The sequence below is a fragment of the Ambystoma mexicanum genome, chromosome 11, assembly GCF_040938575.1.
Source record: "Ambystoma mexicanum isolate Mex_15411 chromosome 11, UKY_AmexF1_1, whole genome shotgun sequence".
NCBI classification, from domain to species: domain Eukaryota; kingdom Metazoa; phylum Chordata; class Amphibia; order Caudata; family Ambystomatidae; genus Ambystoma; species Ambystoma mexicanum.
Genome location: NC_090934.1, coordinates 1124619464 through 1124642959, shown reverse-complemented (window position 1 = coordinate 1124642959; position 23496 = coordinate 1124619464). Strand labels below are relative to the sequence as shown.

The following is a 23496-nucleotide window of genomic DNA, read 5'->3' as shown; positions in this document are numbered from 1 at the left end:
TCCCTCATCCAGGGATTTATTCCAGCCTTTTGATTATATTTCTGAGGTGGAAGAAGGGTCGGATGAGGAGGGGCTTGTGCCTACTGAGGTACCTGATGACCTGTTGTCTGGTCATAGCCAGATGGGAGACCTGCGTCAATCCTTAGATGACGCCAGTGGTCTGGACACCTCCCCGGAGGTTGAGTTTGGCAGGCCTGAGCCTGGTACACACGCCAAGTCTTCGTACAGGAGTCTCATGTTGAGGGTGACAGAGTACTTGGGGTGGTCTGCTCCACCTGTGGATTTTCTGCAGGATGACCTGACAGATATATTGGATCAAGGGCCACCCACTGACCCTGTGCTGCCATTTCAAATGGCCTTACAAAGAAGGGTGGCAGCTTAGACTGCTCCGGAGAGTCTCCCGGCAGTGAATAAGTCGTTACCAAAAAAATACCGTCCAGCCAGTGGCGACCCGTGCTACTTGTTTACGCACCCCACTCCGAAGAGTTTGGTGGTGCAGGCGGCTATGGTCCCAGCTAAGCAGGTTGCATACCCTACCATCCCTCCGATGGGGACGACAAGCGCTTTGACAGTTGGGCATAGAAAGTATTTTCATCTGGGGGTATGGCTTTAAAGGCAGCCAACTCCGTTTGTGCCTTAGCAAGATTCACTCACACTCTGTGGAATTGTGTATTTTGGCGGCTGAACATATCCCTGAAGGGGAGGAACAGGATGGTTTTCTTGCCCTTGTTCAGGATGGCAAGGATGCCATGTGTGAATCTGTTCAGTCGGGTCTGGACATGGCAGACTGTGCCAGCCGGTCCATGGCGGCGAGCACTGTGATGCGCAGGTTTGCGTGGTTGCGGAAGTCAGTGTTTGCTCCTGATGTACAGTCCTGGCTTCTCAACATGCCCTTTGATGGTGCCCATCTTTTTGGCAGCAAGGCAGACGAGAGCCTTGAGAGGTTGCAGACCTCCAAAGCTGCAGCAAAGTCGTTGAGCGCTGCAGTACGTCAACCTCCGCCTTTTTGTCCTAGGGGACAGCAATGGAGGGGAGGTTCCTTTGGATACTACTCTTCCTTTAGTAGATAGAGGGGAGCTGCCAGTCAAAGGGGCCAATTTAGGAGTGCCAGAGGTGGAAAACAAGGTACTCGAGGTGCCAAAACCACGCGGGCAGTTACCCCTTTGCCCTCAGGCACTGCCGCAGCCGCTTCCGCTCAGTCATGAGGCCATGACCCATGGTTCGCCGGTTGGGGGGGAAGGCTGGCGCAGCATCTTGTAGAATGGCGTGCCAATACTTCAGATGTGTGGTTTCTGCAGATCATAGCGCACGGCTACTGTCTTCCTTTCCGGCAGAGGCCTCACGACAATCCACCAGGGAAGCTCTCTTTGAAGAGTCCGGATCCTCTCCTTGCACAGGAAATCAAATCCCTGCTGGAGAAAGGTGCCATAGAACTGGTGCCTGTAGCGGAGAGGAACAAGGGATGGTATTCCCCATATTTTTGGATCCCGAAAAAAGACGGGGGATTGAGATCCATCATGGACTTGCGTGGTTTGAACAAGCTCCTCAGGAAGGACAAGTTCAAGATGGTTACTCTCTCTCTCAAGTCCTCCAGGCCCTTCAACTTCAGGACCGGTTGGTGTCTCTTCGACCTCAAGGATGCTTACTTTCATGTGCCGATTGATCCCAAGCACAGGAAATACCTGAGGTTCGCGGTTGGCGACTCGCATTTTCAGTTTCGGGTCCTGCCGTTCGGATTGACCTCTGCCCGAGGGTCTTCACCAAGCTAATGGTGGTGGTGGCCACATATCTCTGGAAAGTGGGCATTCACGCCTACCCCTACCTGGACGATTGGTTGATCAGGGCGCGCTCTCCCGAGCTAGTCCTGGATCCTCTGTCACCTGCCACTTCCTTCACAAGCTGGGCTTCTCCCTCAATTTAAAGAAGTCCCATTTGACACCTACATCGGAGCAGTGCTCAACACATCCCTGGGGCAGTGTTCGCCTCCCCAGGTGAGGGCTCATCATGATGGACAAGTTTCAACATGCCCAGAGTCTCCCGTCATTTGAGTTCTTGAGGTTGCTCGGCCTCATGGCATCCTACATTCTACTGGTGCCAGAGGCCAGGCTGCGGATGAGATCTCTGCAATGGGCTCTCAAGATGCAATGGTTGGTGGGCGTGGCCCGCGAGGGTGCAATGGAGACGTGATTCTTTGGCACTCCGGTGACCGCCTGAAATATCCTGCAATATGCTGCGATAAGGGAAAAAAAAAAGCTTAAAGGATATCGCAGGGCGGCAGAACCTCGGGGCAACGCCTCGCGGTGAAAGGAGCCGGATCTGTGAAGGGAAACGCAAGTTATCTGCGTTGAAAGACTGGCGGAAACTTTGCCCGGCCCCAATCAAGATAGCCGCCAGACGCGGTGAACTGCAGCGGGGACGAGCGGAGGTGGATAGCGACCCTCGACTGCCAGATCTGCACCTGTACCAGCGCCATTGAGGCGGCCTGCTGCTGTCCCCGTGTGTACCTGGAGCGGGCACGAGTGGAGTCTCCGATCCTGCGGCGTAGGCTTGTGACATCGCGTCGGCCAGGGCTGACGCCGGAGCCGCGCGGCATCGCCTGCAGATAAGGAGCGGACGGCCCAGACCTGCCCCCGGGGAGCAGCCCGGGACTAGGACAGAGAGCGGACTCCTCCTGTGGGTGAGGCCGACGCAGGCAGTGACGTCCCCCGGCACCATATTTCCACTCCCGACGACCGGTGAGAGACGGCAACGAGTGAGCCGCGTGGGGGATTCTCAGCCTAAATTTAAAGATCTATACGCAATCCCGAGGCACCCAAGGGGGAATGCTTCTGTGACAAAACACAGCACACGCCAACCGCAAAGGCATTGCAAGCACTGGTAAAGGTTCGAACAACGCCACGAGAATGAGTGCTCCTCCAGAACGTGCACCGGATGACCCGTGCAAAGCAACATCTTGGGCAAAGAAAAGACCAAGAAAACCTCGACGCAAAGTACAATGGACCAATATGCTACGAGCACATCTACAGCAATAAGCGTCGAGGACCCGGGGGGGGGGAACCCCCCTCCGCCAGACGAGGCCTGTCGCTAGAAGATGTAATGGCCGCCATCGCCAGCTCGCACTCCATAGTGGAACAGAAAATGGACACGATCTCCACGGAGGTCTCCTTCCTCCGCCATGACCTCCAGAAACTCTCGTCTCGGACTGGGGAGGTGGAACAACGAATTTCTGGTGTGGTGGACGACCTCTGTGGGGTGCACCAACAGCTTACACAAGCATTAACCTGACTGAAAACCCTGAAAGCCCGAGTCAACGAGGGAGAAGGCAGGTCCCGCCGCAATAATATTCGCATCCTGGGACTGCCGGAACTCACAGAGGGACTGAGTGTGGAACTCTTTCTGGAAGAATGGCTGGCGGACCTCTTTGCACCAAAGACATTATCGAACTTTTTCTCAGTGGAACGTGCACACCGCATGCCCGCGGGTCGCCCGGCCCCGGGTGCACCCCCGAGAACAATCATTGCGAGGCTTCTTAATTATCGTGACAGAGATGCCATCCTACAAATGGCCCGAACAAAAGGGTCAATGACATTTAATGGAGCCAGAATTGCTTTCTTTCCAGACTATAATCGCGAAGTCCAGAAAGCCAGACAATCCTTTGAGCACCTAAAAAGGAAGCTTCACTCTATGAATGTGAGATACGGGCTGCTGTTCCCAGCCCAGTTGAAAATCCAACATGAAGGCAAAACTGTACACTTCACCGACCGACGGGAAGCCTGGAAATGGGCAGAGACTCACATCGGAGGCGACTGGACCAGACAAGATCAACACCGCAGGGGTAGACCAAGACCCCAACCGCAGGGAGAAAGGCCAGCCCAGCAACCTATACCTGAGATCCCAATTGAGCCAGACAGAGACCCCAATCTCTAGCACGGCCTAAACCGGAAACACCGGCCGGACGCGAGAGCAGACTGAACCACTAATAGACTCAAGAACCAACCCTTCTCCTGGCAACCACCTGTAATGCAACACTCCTCCTGAAGCGACAGTAGCAGTGAGTTGCCTTCACTCCTGTATAAAGGATCATATGAGTCACATGCGGTTGCCATTAACACACCATGCCATCGGCGGACACCACACCCCCAACTCGAGACATCAAACCCACAAAGGATTAGTAAGTAGGTGGGAAAGGTGGAAACAGTTCATATTAGTTAAATCTGGCAATATAGTTTTAAAAGCCAGTAGAGTTTGGGCGACGGATACTTCATGTTGGGGAGGAGTATGGGGAGGGGGGGTGGTGTTTTATGTTATTTTCTGGGAGGTCACACCATGCCAATGTCTATCAAGACGCCACCAAACATACCGTGCTCGCTGCTCAGGCTCCCACCAAGCGCGAACGCTGTGTCCCCATGGCCAAATGCACCACGCACCTACCAGGCACAACATCCCAGATTCTTAGACAGTAATGGCCACACAGCACCATGAAGATTACATTAATGGAAATACACAAGCCCCTATGATACCCAACGAATGCCACAGGTCTCTTAAAATCCTTACCTGGAACGTAAATGGCATGGGCTCAAGTATAAAACAGCTGATCATGCAATTCCTTAATAGACGTTCTCCTGACATAGCCCTCCTAACCGAGACCCACTTAGCGGGCTCCACATGCCAATTCTTCCGCAGAACTATCGATCGACTAGCTTACCACGCGGGGTACCCGGGGCGTCCTGATCCACTTACATAAGCGACTCCCTTTTGAACTATCTGCTGTGGCGCAGGACCCCTGTGGTCGTTTTGTGATGCTCTGGGGCATTCTCTGGGGGTAGACATTGGCCATTCTAGCGATATATTCTCCACCGGTTTGGGGGAGGGTCTCCTGAGGGAGGCGGCGGCCTTGATGGCGCAACAACAATCTGATGTATGGATCTTGGGAGGGGATTTTAACAATGTTTTTTTTACTTCACACTGGAACGGTCCCACATCCGCAACCGGAACCCAAACCGGCCCACGAGGCTGGCGACCTTTGCGTCAGCGCTTGGTTTGAGTGATGTGTGGAGAGAACTCCACCCTACAGACCAAGGATTCTCCTTTCATCGGGTGCCGACGTATCCTTATCCAGACTAGATTACTTCTTCCTCCCAACCCCTGAAGCATATAGGGTAAGAGCGGCTGAATTCCTTCCCCGTGGCATATCAGATTACTCTGCCTTGAAGGTGACGCTCCGTACGGAACGTACCCTACCGCCCTAAAACATGGCGGCTAAATAATTACTACCTGGGCCTCCCCGAGTTCATGGAACACATCACAGAAAAATCTAACAAATTCTTTGAATCAAACGCGGGCTCGGTAGAGGACCTAGTGACACTATGGGAGGCACATAAGGCAGTATTTAGAGGGGCAATGACGGTCTGGACGTGCAATAAAAGGAGAGAACAGCATAGGAAAGTGACGAAGGCAGAGGATGAGGTTGTGAAATGAGAAATCGGATACAAGTCTGACGCTACCCCTTAAACACATTGCTCCCTCTTGAAGGCGAGAGCAGCCCTCCATAATACGGCGTTAGATAACGCAAGACAGGTGCACAGGGTGTTAAAGACCAGAATTTATGAGCTGGGCGACAAAGCGGGCAAACTATTGGCGTGGCTAGAACGACGTGAGGAAGGGCACAGACATGTCAGACAGGTTACTGACAGTCAAAATGAGCCTACCCAAACAGACCCAGAGATAGCAGAGGCATTCGCCAACTTCTATGCCACGCTCTATGCCGCCCCAAAGGCCCGTATAGACTCATCCCTCCTAGATGAGATTGTGCTCCCGCAATTATCGGAAGTGCAGAGAACACCCCTAGATAGGGAATTGGATGAACCTGAAATAGCAGAGGCTATGACCCAGCTACAATCTGGGTAAACACAGGGCCCAAATGGTTTCCTGGCCGAGACCTGGAAGAAGCTGGGCAGCAACAAGATGGCCACCCTCCTCCGTGACCTGTTCCTTGCAGCCATGGAACAGGGCACCCTTCCACTAGACCTACGAACGGCCAACATTGTGGTCATTTCCAAACAATGCAAACCCCCTGAGCAGTGCACATCGTATAGACCGATATCGCTTATTAATAACGAAGCGAAAATCCTGGCTAAAGTACTGGCCAATAGGTTCCAACCGGTCATGTCTTCACTGGTTCATCAAGATCAATGCGGCTTCATGCCGCAAAGATCGACTAGAATGAACTTGCGCCGATTACACCTGCTATTGGAAAGAGCACCAACTCTCAATACACCACTTGCGCTACTCGCAATTGATTTCCAGAAATCGTTCGATTCGGTGATATGGCCAAGTCTCTGGGCAACAATGAGGCGCATGGGCATCGGTGAAACCTTTCTTAGCTGGGTCCAACTTTCATACGAGGCCCCATTTGCCGCAGTTAGGGTAAACGGCTGGACCTCCGGGACCTTCCCGCTGGGTAGAGGCACCCGACAGGGCTGTACTCTGTCCCTCCGCCCCTCCCCCCTTTTCGGCTTAGCAATAGAGCCACTGGCCCGATGGCTCCGACAGGTCACCACATGGTCCGGATTCCACTGGCCAGACGGGCGAGAGGACAAGCTCTCCCTTTACGCAGACGACCTATTACTCTGTTTAAGCAACCCAGTCCACGCATGTCCAATAATAACCCAAATGCTAAAGACCTATGGGGACTTCAGTGGCCTCAGAGTAAACTGGGGAAAGTCGATCCTCTTCCCAGTAAGAGGTGGCGACCTAGCAATTCCTCGGGACACCCTGTACCGAGTAGAGGGGGAGGGCTTCCGCTACCTGGGCATATGGGTCTCGGGGGCTCTATCGGACTAGTTCTTCACAACCTGCACCCACTAATTGACCACTTTGCTGGGGATATACAACACTGGATGCTCCTGCCCCTTAGGCTTATGGGCAGAGCGGCCCTCTTTAAGATGAAGACACTTCCACGTTTCCTTTACATACTGCGAAATGCCCCACTAGCTATACCAAATTCGGAATTCATCTGGGTGGAGCGCCTCCTTAGGAAATTTATATGGAAGGGAGGGCAGCCCCGAATTGCGCTGACCACGTTGCAACAATCTATCTGGGAGGGGGGTATTGGAGTCCCACACCTTAGATCCTACTACTGGGCCAGCCAATTAAATGTAGTCAATGACCTCCTCCACGGGGATCGCGAACTTCCACATATTAGAGCGGAACTACCTATTCTTCAGGACACCCCACCACTCAAAACATTATATCAGAGTCTACCCAGACCCCCAGCACAAACTAATTCGACCCACATCGCGACCATTTGGAGGCAGGCTCACATGCACATAGGTTGGGGTAACAGGATCACCACGGCACAACCGCTGTGGAACAACCACATGTTGTCTGAGGTATGAAAACTGACCGCATGGTCCCGGTGGGTGAGGGCGGGGATAACCACGATAGGAGATATTGTTACAGATGTTTCCATCCTCCCGTTTGAAATACTCAAGCAGAAATTTGGAATCCCAGCAGCAGAACACTACCATTATACACAACTAACGCACGCCCTCAATGGTCATAGGCAAGCACTTACCGATGCACCAGATTACACACCCCTGGAACGCAACCTAATCACACAACACATCCCCACCAAGGTAACAGCTATCCTATATAAAGCTATTAATGCATTTGCTACCCCGGAACTGGTCCGCCTCAAAGCCAGATGGAAACGGGATGTTGGGGCCATTGAACCAGAGGACTGGATTCAGGTTCTCATGCACCCACGCAAAATTGCAATAGACTCCAGCATAAGACTGATTCAGCTCTGGACACGCCATAGGGTATACTACCCCCGTGTAGCCCTTTTCGATTGGTAAAGGGCAACGGATCCCAACTGCTTGAGATGCCGGTGGGAGGAAGGTACATTCATCCATCTCCTCTGGGAATGCCCCAAAATCAAGACCTTCTGGACACAATGCTCTCAATTATTAGGAAGGATGCTGGGTCGCATGATAGCATTACAACCTGCAATAATGTTACTTGGGGCCCCAGACGAGAACACCTCAAATAAATGGGAGGGTATTTTTCTTTCCATAGCAATGGGCATGAGAAAGCGTGACGAAATGGACATCTGCGTGATGAAGGAACGCAGAATATACACAGCACGGTGGTGCCCAGCAAAGACCACAAAAATTTGGGGAAAATGGGAAGCATGTGTGACCTGAGGACTGCCAGCAAAGGGGAGAAAGAAGGGGGGTGGGGGGCGGAGAAAGCGCAGGAGCGCAACACGGAACATGGCAAGTAACATTTTACTGGAAAGTGATGCATAGAGTGGCAAGACACGAGCAGATTGACGGACTAACCCGGTGACCGGGGGATGGAGGGTGGGGGGGGGGAATTGTTATGTTGTATGTATGTATGTTTAAAAATTAACCAATATCGCACAGGATCTTCTGTGGTTGGCTGTCGAAGGCAGTCTGATTAAGAGGGCTCCATTTTGGCTACCCTGGCCGGAGGTAACGATCGTGACGGACGCATCCCTCACGGGTTGGGGAGCTCATGCCAATGAGTTGACAGTCAGCGGTCGTTGGTCTCCGTCTGAGTCCAGACTCCATATCAATCTGTTGGAGCTGAGGGCCGTCAGGTTAGCCCTGAAGGCTTTTCTGCCCACTGTGCGGGCGAAGAATGTCCTGATTTTGACAGACAATACAGTGGCCATGCACTACCTCAACAAAAAGGGGCGTGGGGCTCTCTCCCACTGTGCAGAAAGGCGATGCATCTCTGGTTCTGGGCCATCCAGCAGGAAATTTCGATCTCGGCAGTTCATCTGGCCGGAGACGAAAACGCAGCAGCGGATGCTCTGAGCAGGCAGAGCACAGTCTCTCACGAGTGGGAGCTGGTTCAGGAAGTTCTTTTAGAGATCTTCGCCCTTTGGGGCACCCCACAAGTGGATCTCTTCGCCACCAGTGTCAACCGGAAGTGCAAAAGTTTCTGCTCGCGGGAATTTTCTCCAAGAGGAGCCTTAGGGGATGTGTTTGTAGTGGAGTGGTCCTTCCCACTGCTGTACGCGTTTCCTCCAGTCCCCGTCATTTCGCAAGTGTTGCGGAGGTTATGGAGGTTCGGTTCCCGAATGATCCTCATTGCTCCTGCATGGGCCAGGAGAGCGTGGTACCCGGACATTCTCGACACGTGCATCTGTCCTCCATGCCGTCTTCCCTACCGAGACGATCTGCTCTCACGGGAGAGGGGGTTGGGTTCTCTGAAAGGCTGAGGTATAAGGATTGGGACCTCCCTGAAGATGTGATGGAAGTGTTGCTTTCGGCCAGAAGGCCTCAGGTGAGACTATAAGAAGGGACATCAAAGGTGATCAGTGGGGAGAACAGCAGGGGTTGAGGGGGTTAAAGCTCAACTCCACGCGTGGTTAATTCCCTTTCTCCATTTGCAGAACAATATTCCTACGGGCCAAGCAAATGAAGCTAGGTGGGCCAGTCCAGTCCGTCATCTCGACACTACGCGTCACATTGGTGGAGACCGCAGCTGTCCAGTTTAGATCGATGCCCCTGTGGGAGCCAGGTGAGCGTAACACCCTTTGGTAGTCTTACGGACACATTCTACTAGGGGTGTGGCTGCCTCTACTGCTCTGCAGAGGGTTTTTCCCATTCGTAATATTTGTGAAGCAACCACATGGGCCTCTGTCCATACTTTTGTAAAACACTACTCCCTGGATTCTATCCATGGGCAAGATTTGGCCTTTGGTAAGGCGGTCCTCTATTCTGCAATTTGGTTGGGCATTCTAGAATTCTAAATTCTTTTCCCACCTCCATACGTTGGTACTGCTTTGGGAGTCTGTCATAAATATGGAATACGTCGGAGGACACAACCGTCTCAAAAAACAAGTTACTTTCTTACCTGGTAACGTTCTTTTGATGGGATGTTCCTCCACCGTATTCCACATCGCACCCTCCTAGCCTGTCCCTCTACAGAATTTCTTATGCGATTGCAGCTTACGTTTCCGCAAGGCTTTCTGTAGTCATACTGGCAGAAAATTGGTGCCACACATTCTCGGGGAAAAAACTATAAATGAGGCTAGGGGCGTTGTGTCCTACATATAACATCCGGTGACGTCGGCTCTCGACTGAGGCCCTCGAGGGACAGCGTATCGACGTAGGACACGGACGCCAAAAATGTTTCCGAAGCAGCACAGCTGTGGTGATTACTGTCATAGATGTGGAATACGTCAGAGGAACATCCCATCGAAAGAACATTACCAGGTAAGAAAGTAACTTGTTCTTTGGAGCTGAGGGCGATCACACTAGCGCTGAAGGCCTTTCTGCCCTCTGTACGGGGAAAGAATATCCTACTTATGATGGACAACACATTGGGCATGTAGTAACTCAACAAGAGAGGTGGCGTAGGGTCACTACCATTGTGCAGAGAGGCAATGCAGCTCTGGTTATGGGCAATACAGGAAGGAATCTCTCTATCGGCAGTTCACCTAGCCGGAGAGCAGAACACAGAGGTGGACGCTCTGAGCAGGCAGAGCTGTCTCCCACGAGTGGGAACTAGCTCAGGAAGTCCTTCAAGAGATCTTCGCCCTTTGGGGCACCTCTCAAGTGGATCTGTTTGCGACTGAGGTCAATCGGAAGTGCGAACAGCATTGCTCAAGTGAATTTCCCCCGAGAGGAGTTTTAGGGGAGCGTTCGTAGTGGACTGGGAATTTCCACTCCTGTACGTGCTTTAACCAGTCCCCAGGATTCCCCATGTAATCAGGAGGTTGAGAAAGTTCAGGAACACCATGATTCTAATTGCTCTGGATTGGGCCAGGAGGACGTGGTACCCAGACCTTCTGGACATGTCCATCTGCCCTCCAATACATCTTCCACAAAAAGAGGACCTTCTTTCGCAAGAGGAAGGTCGGGTTCTCCATTCAGAGGTCAAGACACGCATGGTTTCAGAGAGGCTGAGATATAAGGATTGGGACCTGCCGGACGACGGAATGGAGATTTTTCTTTCGCCAGAAGGTCAGCAACAAAGTCCTTGTACCAGTGTCGTTGGAACAAGTTCAGTAACTGGTGCAAGGACAAGAATGTGGATCCATTCCTATGTAATACTCCTATGGTGTTTCCTTTGCTTTTACACCTGGCCAATTTGGGGCTCCAAGTTGGCACGATAAGGGGATACTTGGCAGCGCTATCTATTTTTAAGCGCTCCTCAGAAGAAGTGTCTTACTTCAAAATGCCCTTGGTCATTCAGTTCCTGAAAGGGCTCACACATGTGTAACCTCCAACCCCTTTTCTTGTACCCGTCTGGGATTTAAATTTAGTTTTAAAATTCCTCACATGTATTCCATTTGAGCCCTTGCACTCTTGTCCGCTAAGGTACCTTACTTTAAAGACAATATTTCTTATGGCAATTACATCAGCCCACAGGGTGAATGAGTTGCAGCCGCTCTCTTGTAAGCCTCCTCACACCATTTTTCATAAGGACAAGGTTACTCTTAAAGTCAAACCCTCTTTTTTGCCAAAAATAGTCTGACTTTCACCTGTCACAAAAAATGACTTTACTTTCCTTCTATCCTCCTCCTCATGCAAGTAAGGAGGAAGAAAGACTTCACAGACTGGACCCTTAAAGGACTCTCAGTTTCTATATATAACTAGATTGGCTAAATTTAGGCAAAGTGATCAACTTTTTGTCGCATATACAGGACACAACTTAGGACTGGCAGTAACAAAACAAACATTGTCCAGATGGATAACTCTAGCAATTACTGAATGCTATAGATTAGCGGGAAAAGATCCTCCAGATGGGCTAAGGGCTCATTCAACTAGGGGCATGGCAACTTCAACGGCCCTTCTGAGGGGTGTCCCTGTGCAAGACATTTGTGCAGCAGCCACCTGGTCCTCTATTGTCATGCCCGCGCCGCTGGCGCATGCATTGGCAACCATCATGGACTACTTGGTACTCATTGATCCTCCTAATACTCTTTGAACAACTCCTATTCACGCCTTGGTCTTTTATTTCCATTTGCTCAACTTTGGTTCGTTCTTATTTTATTCAATTAACTCCATTTACCATAATGCACCTGGCTACAGTCCTCAATTCCTGGCTATTCTCCTTCATCGTTATTGGGACCACAATCCCCAGAAGCCCTAGCGGCCAGTGCTGCTGCCACCTGTTCAGGACCAGAAAGGGAGGAGGCAGATTGTCTTCAGGTGTGCTGCTCCAGGTGCTATCAATTAGCCTGCCTCGGAACAGGGCAGGGCTGTATATAAGCAGCTGCCTGCAGGAGCACAGTGTCTTGCATCTTGAGATCTCCCCGCTCCTGTTTGCCTTGACCCTCTACTTTGTATGCTGTTCCTGTTGCTGCATTATCCTGTTTTGATCCAGTGCCCTTTCCGGGCTCCCTGCCTTGCAGCCGATCACGCTCCGCTGCCGTCTACCTACAGCCCTTGTCCTCTTGGCTTACTGCCTTGCAGCCTACTACAGTCCTCTGCAGCCCTCTACAGTCAGCAGCCCTGCTCCTCTGGGCTCACTTCTTGCTGCCCTGCTCTTCTGGGCTCCTTGCCTTGCAGCCTGCATCACTCAGGCTGCCTACAGTCCTTGTCCTCTGGGCTCCCTGCCCTGCAGCCTGCCTCACTCCGGCTGCCTAACTCTGGCTGCCTACAGTCCTTGTCCTCTGGGCTCCCTGCCCTGCAGCCTGCCTCACTCCGGCTGCCTACAGTCCTTGTCCTCTGGGCTCCCTGCCCTGCAGCCTGCCTCACTCCGGCTGCCTACAGCCCTTGTCCTCTGGTCTCCCTACCTTGCAGCCTGCACCTCTTCGCTGCCTACAGCCCTTGTCCTCTGGGCTCCTTCCTTGCAGCCTGCTCCCTCCGCTGCCTTCAGCCCGTGTCCTCTGGGCTCCCTGCCTTGCGGCTTGCTACACTCCTCTGCCTTACAGTCTGTTTTACACTTAGCTGCCTACAGCCCTGCTCCTCTGGGCTCCCTACCTCGCTGCCCTGTTCTTTTGGGCTCTCTGTCTGTCGCCTACTACTAATCTCTATGTCCTGTTCTTCTGGACTCCCTGCCTTGCCGCCTACTACAGTCCTCCACAGTCCATTACAGTTTGCCTGCAACTAGTGCCACTCTTGACTGCAGACCTGCTTCCTACCTTGCAGCCCTTCTGTTTTCCTGACTGCTGCTCCCTTGTTCTCTTCCTTGAGTCCTCTGTACTCCACCCTGGGTTATCTATTTCAGTCTAACTGCCTTTCCTTCATTTCCTTCTGCTAGATTGCTCGTTGACTTCCTTTTCGCTGGATATTTCTGTTCTTGTCTTCTCATGTGTCTTATGTAATCCCTTTGTACAGAGCTTGCCTGTTGGTTTCCGGCAGGCAACCTCTGCCCCTTCCCTTGTCGCGTTTTCAGTGTTAGACACCCACTGCTGTTGTTCCCAGCCATGAGCATACAGCGTGGGCCTCTGTTATAGCAATCTGTGCAGAAGGCTGGAGTTTCCTAAGGTTCGTGGAACACTCTTTCCCATTTCAGCATACACCCCAAGAGGGAATCCAGTTTGTTTGTACCTTTGTATCTTTTGCCCCTTTTGGCTCACAGCTACAGTTTCCTGCTCTTCTTTCTTGTTGAACTTCTTGCTTCTTGCTGTGTGTGCTTATCTGCTACCTTACTTCAGCACAGCCACCCAAACCCTACCTGGGTACCCTGTGCAACTCTTGACAGAGTGCCATTCCTGACATCTATGCACACCTTTGTGAAGAACTATTCTCTAGAGTCAACATCACCAAAGCCATCCTTCATACAATCCATAATTAAAAATGACTAGTACTCCTACCTCCCATTTTTACATACTGCTTTGGGAGTCTATCTAAGATGTGGAATACGTGGGAGGACACAATCCATTCGAAGTACAAGTTACTTACCTACTGTAACGTTCTTTCGATTGGATGTTCCTCCCTGTATTTCTGATCGACCCTCCCAGCCTTCCCCGCCGTACAGTTTGTCAATTGTACTCTGAATTCCTTGAGAGCTTGAGGTCTAAAGTACGCCTGGTCAACTACTCAGCTGGATATATCCAGAAAAAAACAGAACTGAAGCCAACGGGCGCGGCTCGAGCCCTTTATACTGCGGATGACATTGACACTCGACGGCAGCCCTCGAGGGACATAGTCAACGTGACCTCGAGCACATTACCCCCTGGTGAAAAATGTCTGAAGCAGCAAAGCTGAAGATACAAATATCTAAGATGAGGAATACGTAGGAGAAACATCCAATCGAAAGAATGTTACAGTTTGTCAGTAACTTGTTCTTCTAGGTGTGACAAGAAAATGAGGGGGAAAGAAAGGGAGGACAAAACGACGATCTTACTAGGCCTTGTGTCATCCAGATCGCGCAAGTGTGGGGAAGAGGGAGGGGAGAAGTCTCGGGTGGGTGTGGGGGGGGGGAGAAGTGCAGGTAACTCAATTAGTGCAGCCAGCAGGTGGCTCATAAGTGCAGAAATAAGGGACTGTAGGGTTGCAGGTACAGACCCTTAATTGCTATGGGAGCCTGGAAGCAGTGCGACGGGCAACTGGACATGCAGGAGCCTGGGCCCTAGCTCAGAGGCTATCCAGGTGACCAGTGCGCGGAGCAGTCAGGGACATCAGCAGGGGAGAGGAAGAGAGAAAGCAAAAGCGAAAAGGAAGGCCTTATGTTGCTTCTGGAACCGGAGATGGTTCTGCTCAAGTTTGAGAGAGGCATGGAGGCCGTTCGAGAGGGAGGCCCCAGCCGAGGAGAGATATGCCCTCTCTGCTCGGAGAAGCGCCTCACCGCGAGAGATTTGGCGGCGGATCAGCGGAGGGCTCGAGAAGGATAGTTGCCTTGAAGAAATTAGATACTCTATTTTGCTGATAACACGAACGAGCGCTGGTGAATGCATCTGGCATCAAACCATTGTACAAGAAGGGCATTCTCAGTCAGCAATAGAAAGCAAAGGTATGACCTTGCCAAAGAATAAGACCACCCCCTTCCATTGGCACCCATGTAATCGTGGGGAGTAAAAGGTACCTGGACCCAGGAGGGATGGGGGTTCACTTGCGATGCAGTCTCATGTTGCCGTTGGTGTTTCGTTTGCTTACTGCTTTGACTAAGTGTTCATCAGTCCACCAGAATCAAGTGGTCTTTGATTTTCCACAAAAAAGTATACTTGCACAATCTCCTCAAAGCATCTCATTGTGCTGTTTTACATACTGTGTATATTAAGACTTCAAAAAACGTGTTTATCCTTCCTAGTAAAATATGATATAACAAACGTGCTAATTTCAAATTCCTCCTATGTTTTCCCACAAGTATCACTTTAAGGACACATAATGGAGCAAAAGCTATTTGTGTGGATAGTGGTAGATGGCAAATATGAATGAATATGCATCCTCCTTATTAATGTCACGATTCCTTCCTTGTGTACGTTTCTGGCATTGTGATTTGCTGAAAGGTAAACATTGTGTGTGCCTTCGTTGCAATTGGTTGCCTGTGCTGTTAATTTAAAATGTTCTAAATGTGCAGACCTGAGAGCTCAGAGTTTGTATTGCTCAACTTTTTTTGTTTGAAGTGTTTGACTATTTTGTGTTTACTAATTGGATGACTTTTATCACTTGTGACTTTCTGAACTGTATGGCTGTCCCTTAGTCATGGCATTAACTTTATTGGGGCTTGAGATGGTTCCATATCATTTCAACACAGGATGTTTTTTCGTAGGGTTTCTTACTGCAGATTTTTGTATGAAAAAACTCAAAAAATTTTTGGTGGGGGGGGGGGGGTTACGTGCCAGGTGACAGCCAAAACCTATTGACTTTTCCTTACTTTCCTTACTTGGCCTGGAGTGCCTGGTTTGCGGCCAAGGTCCGATTAATGGGCATGAGAAGCTGTTTGCTGTTTTGTGCCAGAGTGGAAAGGTGGCGTGTTGAAGGGAAGACATTCTTTTTTGTTTTAGAAATGCACTAAAGGTGTTATGCCAATTTTATTCTGTCATTCCCATTTGGATTTGATGGGCTTCATTTTTAAATGCCCTCTAAAAATCCCTGTAGTATGTAGAGATGAATTGTGGAGGGATCAGGGTAGATATTGTAGCATCCCTGGCACAATGGGTCGTGTTAATTCTTTCATGAGCTGAAATTAGGCAATAGTACATCGAAGTAAATGCAAACCACCTTGTTCACCTGCCCTTAGCATACTTTACAAGATCACTTTGTTTTACTGCTTCAAACATCTGACATCTTTTGTTTTGGTCAAAAAGTGTCATATTTCCAATATATTATGTTCAATCTCTTCATTGAACAATTTTCTCACATTAGATTTTCATCCATGTAAACACATGCATCTTTGCTGCTCCACTATGCGTTTCATGCCTTTAGCCCTTTTTTAGGTACATATGGGCAATTGCTTGGTATGTGTGTTCAAAAAGTCCAGCATGAAATGAGCTGTTGCTTGGTGTTGCAATGAAAGTATTCCGGGTACGGTAAATTCTTCTATTATTTATTGACTAATAGCAGATAAACTTGATAATATCGTAAAAAGCGCCACCCTGTTGCTTTGCCTGTCCACTTCTCAACCATCAACTCTTTTTTTCTAAACATAACGTACTTGGAACCTTGCCAGGCAGAACAGAATCTTGTAAGCAGATTCCAATTGGAATGATGTACAAATTTACATCATATTGCTTCACTGCCCATGAAGCAATTTGTGCACTCTTAATGAATGTAACACACCTCCTTCCCTTTCCCAAAGGCCTTAGATTGCTGAATGGTGAAAAGAAAGCGGGCCATGATGAATCAATGTAACAGTGTTACACAAATCTTGTTTCACCTCCCTCGACCGGGAAACATGTCATCACCCCTTTTTCCACTCTCCTCCCCAAAGTCACCTTCACTATGGTTCCCCTAGGTATTGCCCTTTCTCTGGTGCAAATTTTCCCAATCATACCTCCTCTTTGCCAATGTTTGCCCACGATTCTTTTTCTCACATCCTCAACCACTGTTCTACTAGCATCAGATTTCCTCATCCAACCAGGATGTAATCTATAATTAGGCAACCCGGTATTGTACAACTCTTTCCATCTCCCAATCACCACCGGTTGCCACAGCAATCCTTATAATGTCCATGATGGTCCTATTGAACCTTTCTACCACCACATTTCATTTGGGATTGTACAAAGCAGTAGTACTATGTTGCACTCCATTTTCTGCAAAACATTCTTCCATCTCTTTACCTACAAACTGTGGGTCATGGTCTGACACAAGTTTCTTCAGAAAACCTTCTCTCCAAAAGATTGATTCTTAGAACTTATTATATTATCCTCCTGGCGCTAATTTCTTTCACGACACATACCTCTGGCCACTTTGACAGAAGGTCTTCAGCCACAATTACATAATTGTTCTGGCAACCCCTTACTGCACTGAGTCCCAGGATATCAACCACCACCACATCCCACACAGTACTCGTAGGCTCTGCCAGCTTCATTGGAGCAACCCTGCTCATGAGCACCTTATCGCTGCTGCAACCCTCGCACCCTTTCAACATTTTCTCTATATCCTCGTCCATATTGAGCCACCAATATTCTTGACGTATTAGACCCTTTGTTTTACACAAACCTAAATGCCACTCATAGGCAATCCGCATCACATTCTTTCTCATTCCAACCAGTACTACTATGCGGTCCACTCTAGTTTAACACACTCTTCATCACGCTCAGCTCATGTTTTACCCACCTAAATGCTTTACATTGTTCCTCCAATACATCCTCTGGGCCCCCTTTCTGCACACATTTTGCAACTTTCTGATATACCGCATCTTCCCTGCATTGAATTTGCCAATTCTCTTCATCACCAAGGCGACAATTAAAAAATAAAAAAATCACCATTCTCGGCCTTTAACTCAATGCCGACATTCTCGACCACATTGCGAGACAGGGCATCCACAACCACATTTATCTCCCCCTTTATATGTTTCACCTCAAAGTCCAACCCTTGTAAACTTGTTATCCACCTCACTATCCTCGTAGATACTCCATTGAGTCCTTTGCGACTGAACATCCCAACCAAAGGGGTGTGATCTGTCACAATGCTAAATCTCATTCCCCAAACAAAACTTTAGAATTTCTCAACAATCCACACACGTGCCAGCACCTCCCGTTACAGTCTAAACTTCTTTACCTTTCTCTTGCATCAGCACAAAACCAAGTCCTTTCTCACTTAGATCCACATATAAACACACCTCCTAGTCTTCTTTGAAACCTTTCAATATTAGTGCATCCTCCAAACCCACTCGAATATCCTCAAATTCCTTTCGACATGCTTCATAACACACACAAATCGGTACCCTTCTTGCCCAAAGTTCTCATATCCTTGGTCCTTTCAGCCCAGTTCTTCACAAACTTTGTGTACAAGCGCGATACAAATAAAATATCATAACTTTCCATAATACTCCACTAGCTCCAAATATGAGGATAATTCTCCTTTATCCTTCAGTGGATTTATTTTGTATGTCTTCTACTGCAGTCATCTTTGGTTTGATACCTTGAGCTGACAATTCATGTCCTAGGTATTGAACCTTTTTGTAATATGATCCTACACTTCTCCCAGGATATGCTCATTCAAGTTTTTTCCTCACACTAAAATATCGTCTTGGTAAAAGTACATCCCCAGCATTTCTTTGAGTACTTTACTCATGACTCTCCGGAAGACGCTTGATGCCGATATCAGACCAAACGGCATCCACTTACAGCGAAACAGACCAAGCGGGGTAATGTTGTCGGTGCATTGACGCCTGATGCAGGTGTACTTGGTGGTAGACAGCCTTTAAATCAATAGTTGAAAACATTTCAGCCCCCGTAATTTCAGTCAACAGGTCCCCAATCTTGGCCAGTGGGAATCATTTGTTTAATGCCCAGAAATCCATGCACTCCCGTACACGCTCACTGGGCTTCTGCACGGCTAAACTTGGTAACATCGTAAGCAGCCCCAGCCTAGCCTGTTTGCGCCGGTCCACTTGTCAACATACAACTCTTTTTTCCAAACATAACATTCTTAGTACTTGGAGCCTTGCCTGGAAGAACAGAAACCTGTAAGCAGATTGGAAATATGTACACATTTACATCATATTGCTTCACTGCCCGGAAAGCAATTCATACACTCTTAATGAATGTAACACTTGGCTCTGTTGGCCTGTCATCCAGCTCGTTTTTTTCTGACCTACATGGATGCTCTGGTTTTGTTTCTTGAATGTATACTGTTCACTGGAAATACATCAAGTAAAAGTGACCATTGGGGTCATGCTGTGCAGGTTGGCTTCGAGAGTTCAAGAAACGTACAAACTCACAAACACGCACTTTTGTCATCATTACTACGAGGTTTATTGTGTTAATTGCTTCTCCATTAATTGATAATGTGTCGTGTATTTCTTTAAAGATATGTGAATGGTCATGCCAAGAAACATTACGAAGATGCCCAGAATCCCTCACCCAATCATAAAAAATTGGAAAGAGCAGAGGTGGAGCGATTGCAACATACAGTGTGCATGGACTGCAGTAGTTACAGTACATTCTGGTGAGTACGAAGTGCAAGTTTCCTTGCAGTTTATTATTCTATCTATTGTTTGGAGTGCTATGAATCTGCCGTCCTTTCTGACCACGTGTGCCATATAGTCCACCCGGATGTTTAATATCCACCATTATGGCAGACAGATGAGACATACTTAATGACTGCATGTCCCACAGCAAGTGCCATCACTGGCGCCACATGACACCTTGCATCTTCAGTTCCTAATTGTTTGAACAAAGCAGTTTCTGCATCTTTGATATATTTATAGAAATGTTCTCATAAAGGCCGTAACAATAGGTTTGAATGCGTATCTCATACACTGCAAGGAGAAGAGGAAGACAATCGTTTGTCCTGGAGAGGGATGTAAGTACATTGTGTGGGCACAAAGAGGAGAGAAGTAGAAAAGTAAGCAACTATGGGCAGCACACAAAGGCAGGTAACGGGGGAGCGGGTAGGGGGAAGGAGGGACATATTCAGCGAAGGAAATTAAGAGGTAGAGGATAAACTTGGGACATTGAGTGGAGTGAAAAAAGGAAGGAACCTGGTGCAGTGCATGGAGGAATGCAGGTGGAAGTGAGATGGGAGAATTGCACCACACACGTCGCAGCAAAGCTCGCACACAGCACCAACTTTCTATCGGTCCGAGCAGTTTGGGAGCCAGACGGCAGGTCGCAGTCTGGCCCCAAAACGGGCCACTTTCTGCTAGATCATTACGCTGTGGCCAGCTAGTCTGTATTTATTTTATATACATTTTATATAGTTTTGCTTCTGGGTACATGCCATAGTGCAAGGGTCTGCAACCTGGCTGCCTCTTGCCAGATGTTTTGGAATATAACTTCCAGGATTCCTCACTAATGTCTATGCTGCCTAGAGCCTATGGTAGTTATAGTGTCCAAAGTTTGCAGACCCCTGCTAAAGGGGGAACATGTGCTGTCTCCAGGAGGCATAAAGGCTGTTCATAGTAAATGTGTGTAACCAAATCTAATGGTAATTCTCTTCTCTTCGGAATTCAGAGGATTTCCAAAAGCCTCCAGGAGGAGCTTACTGATTGCAGAAATGTATTAAAGATGCACTTTGTCTTCAATGCTGTATTCTGTGAATTAGGATAAAGGAACTTTTGTCTGAAAAAAGCAAGCTAATCAAAATCGGTAACTCCACTTGCCAAACCATGCATTTTGGTTTTTATTGCTTTCTTTATCAAAGTCCAATGACACTCTTCCAATCTTGCCACACTGTTATTGAAAACCCGTTCTTTTCACCTGATGTTTGGTAGCTGGATTTCCATGACCATGACATACTGAAAAGGGCTTCTGTTGGAGCTTAACGACTGGGAATGTTAGTTGGGATGGTTGTCTTGGTGGAGCTGCTTCGTATCCTGACAAGCTCCTTTTTTCCAGTTTTTTTGGGCCCTTGTGGTTGAAACATAAATCCAGTTTTCATGGTGCCATTTTGCGACTTGTTTGATTATAACCGCATTCTGTTTTTTTAATGCTTTTTTGCAGTTACAGATGTGATGATTTTGTAGTGAACGACACCAAGCTGGGCTCTGTACAGAAGGTTCGCGAGCATCTGCAGAATTTGGAAAAGTAAGGAGCATTTCAGTATTGTTAGTTGGTATATTGCGTCTTTCTGTGTATCTAGCTTGACTGTGTTGTCAAAAACAGAAAATAAATGTGCTGTGCCCACAAACAAGCAGTATGGAAGGCTTTGGGGTATTGTGTGCCTTTGAAACTTTGACATATTTTAAAGGTGCAAGAAGGTGAAACAAAATGGTGTAGTTAAGATAAATCTCTTGGTCTAGTAAATTCAACATAAATGGATTATGTTGAAACATGGTTGGTTCCAATTCCTGCCCAACCTGCTTGCACTGTCTCTTTCTCCCTTGGATTCTGGTTGGTTCACTTTCATAGAACTACCAACCTACCCCGTGATATCAATCAAGAACAGAGGCCTTGAAGTCACTTTTCGCTGGAGGGGCCATGTGAGCTCTTCAGTCCCATGCACCACATAATCCTCAACCCTTCACACGAGTGTCCATTCTTTTAGCTAATGTATGCAGCGTTTTATCGGTCTTTGATCCAACAAGTTCAACCCCACCACCAAGTTCTTTTTCTTTCCATCCCATCTGGATTTCCTCATCAATGAATACAAATACTTCTTTGTGTGACTCTTGGAATACAAAGAAAGCTAATGCTCTTGGGGTGGAAACACTGCTATATTCCCAATAACACATGCTTTTAGTGTTCACCTAGGGAATGTTTCTGGTACCACTTATGTCGAACGTTTGCAACTGAGGGGCCCAGTTAAGCCACCATGCAAGATGAGCCTAATGGGAAGCCAACATTTACAAAATAATAAAAAAGTGCTCTTTTTGTGCATTTTATATCATTTTTCCAGCTATATTACCGAAATGGCTTTGTTTTAGAGACTCTTCCGTAGTGAAAGGATGCAACACAATTGTGGCATAGTAAATAACACGTTAGGAGAAGCATGCCGTGCTCGGTATAAACATAATTTTTTTAGGCTATTCTTTTGTAGAAGTGACTTTTTTTTAATATGCTACTGGAAAAATAGTCTTAATAAATGACTGGATAAATAACAGGAGTACCTGGGAGAATTACTGTGCCTGGGCGTATGCACATCAGAACCCATGTGCCATGCCAGGAGTGTCTTATCAGTATTCGTGTGCCAGAGTACTTTCATCTAACTTAACATCCTGACACTGAAGATCTTCCCAGAGAACAGTTCTATGATCCCAGTTAGTAATAGTTTTTTTATGGGAAAATGTATGGTGCTATTAAGTGTCTAAATAAAGGAATGTGTCATAGTATGGTGTGCTTTACAACGCCTATCCACTAGGCACTGTAACGGCAATGTGTTGATCAGTTCAAGGGCAGATATCACTTCAGTTACTGTTCCAAGGAAGGCCTACCCATTAGATACAGTGCCAGACATTGCATATGGTGGGCAATACAATCCCTTCATATCGGTTATTGTGCTTGATAATGTTATCCTATTAATGTGCCTGCTGTTTTCCCACCACCCTTTCCCTTCTCTGTCTCAATTGCCTTATCTTTCTATTCAATTTCCTTCTTTCTGTTACCTTCTACTTTCCATCGTGAAGCTTCCCCTTTTCCCTGTCCTCTCTTCATAGCCGGGTGTGCCCCTCATCTTTCCCTAACCGTCTCCCTTCCCTACTCGACTTTCTTTTAGTCATTCTCCTTCTCCTTCCCTGTACCATCTCTGTTTTCGCTTTTGCTGTCTGAGTTTATCTTGCGTCCAAACCCCACTCTGCAAGTCGGATATCGTGGTCTTGTTAGTTGCACAACACGCACTACAAACACTACACACGTTTCACCCGCTTCCTGTAAGGGCGTATACATTTAAAAAAGATTTTCCAGAATGACTTGTAGGAAAGTCTTGATGCTATTGAAGACACAGAGGCAATCATTATGCTTCTCTTTATTTAGTTAGAAGCCCAAGCAGCAACAATGTAAAGCAGACATTTCCCATGCATTCGGTAAAGTTGTAGTAGTTTCAAACACAAACAAATGACTGTTCCTGGCTGGTCACTGGCCACCAATCAGAAGCTCCCTGCCTCTATACTTGGTCTCTCTTCCTTTCGGACTCCCCTCTTCCTTTCATTGTGGTTCCACAGGTAAGAAAAACGTAACCATGAACTATGTCCGGAAATGAACTAGCTATTCTCCAGGGTCACTCCCTATTCCCTGCTGCACATACATCAGAAACTAGAGCAGCATTGAATGATTCATGCATGAAAAACGCTTTAAAACGTATACCAGAAATCCACTGTTCGATACATATATCGGGTAGGATGGGCTAATGCAACCTCTTCTGTCTTTACTAGAATCAAGACGTTAGTTAGGAAGATTTTGTTTGTCAATCGTTCTTTTCCTTAAGTCTTCCAACACTACTGCTGGACTCAGTGGCATTT

The 23496-nt window shown here is 48.1% G+C and overlaps 1 protein-coding gene across 6 annotated transcripts in view; it reads left to right on the top strand.

Annotated features, from left to right (window-relative positions):
* Positions 1 to 23496, top strand: part of USP3 (ubiquitin specific peptidase 3) — a 1719287-nt gene that overhangs the window by 519967 nt on the left and 1175824 nt on the right. For all 6 annotated transcript variants that reach the window (XM_069624462.1, XM_069624461.1, XM_069624459.1 and 3 more), the window contains 2 exons: positions 19410 to 19547; positions 21044 to 21127. In XM_069624462.1, the coding sequence (XP_069480563.1) occupies positions 19410 to 19547; positions 21044 to 21127 (222 nt within the window). The remainder of the gene's footprint in view (positions 1 to 19409; positions 19548 to 21043; positions 21128 to 23496) is intronic.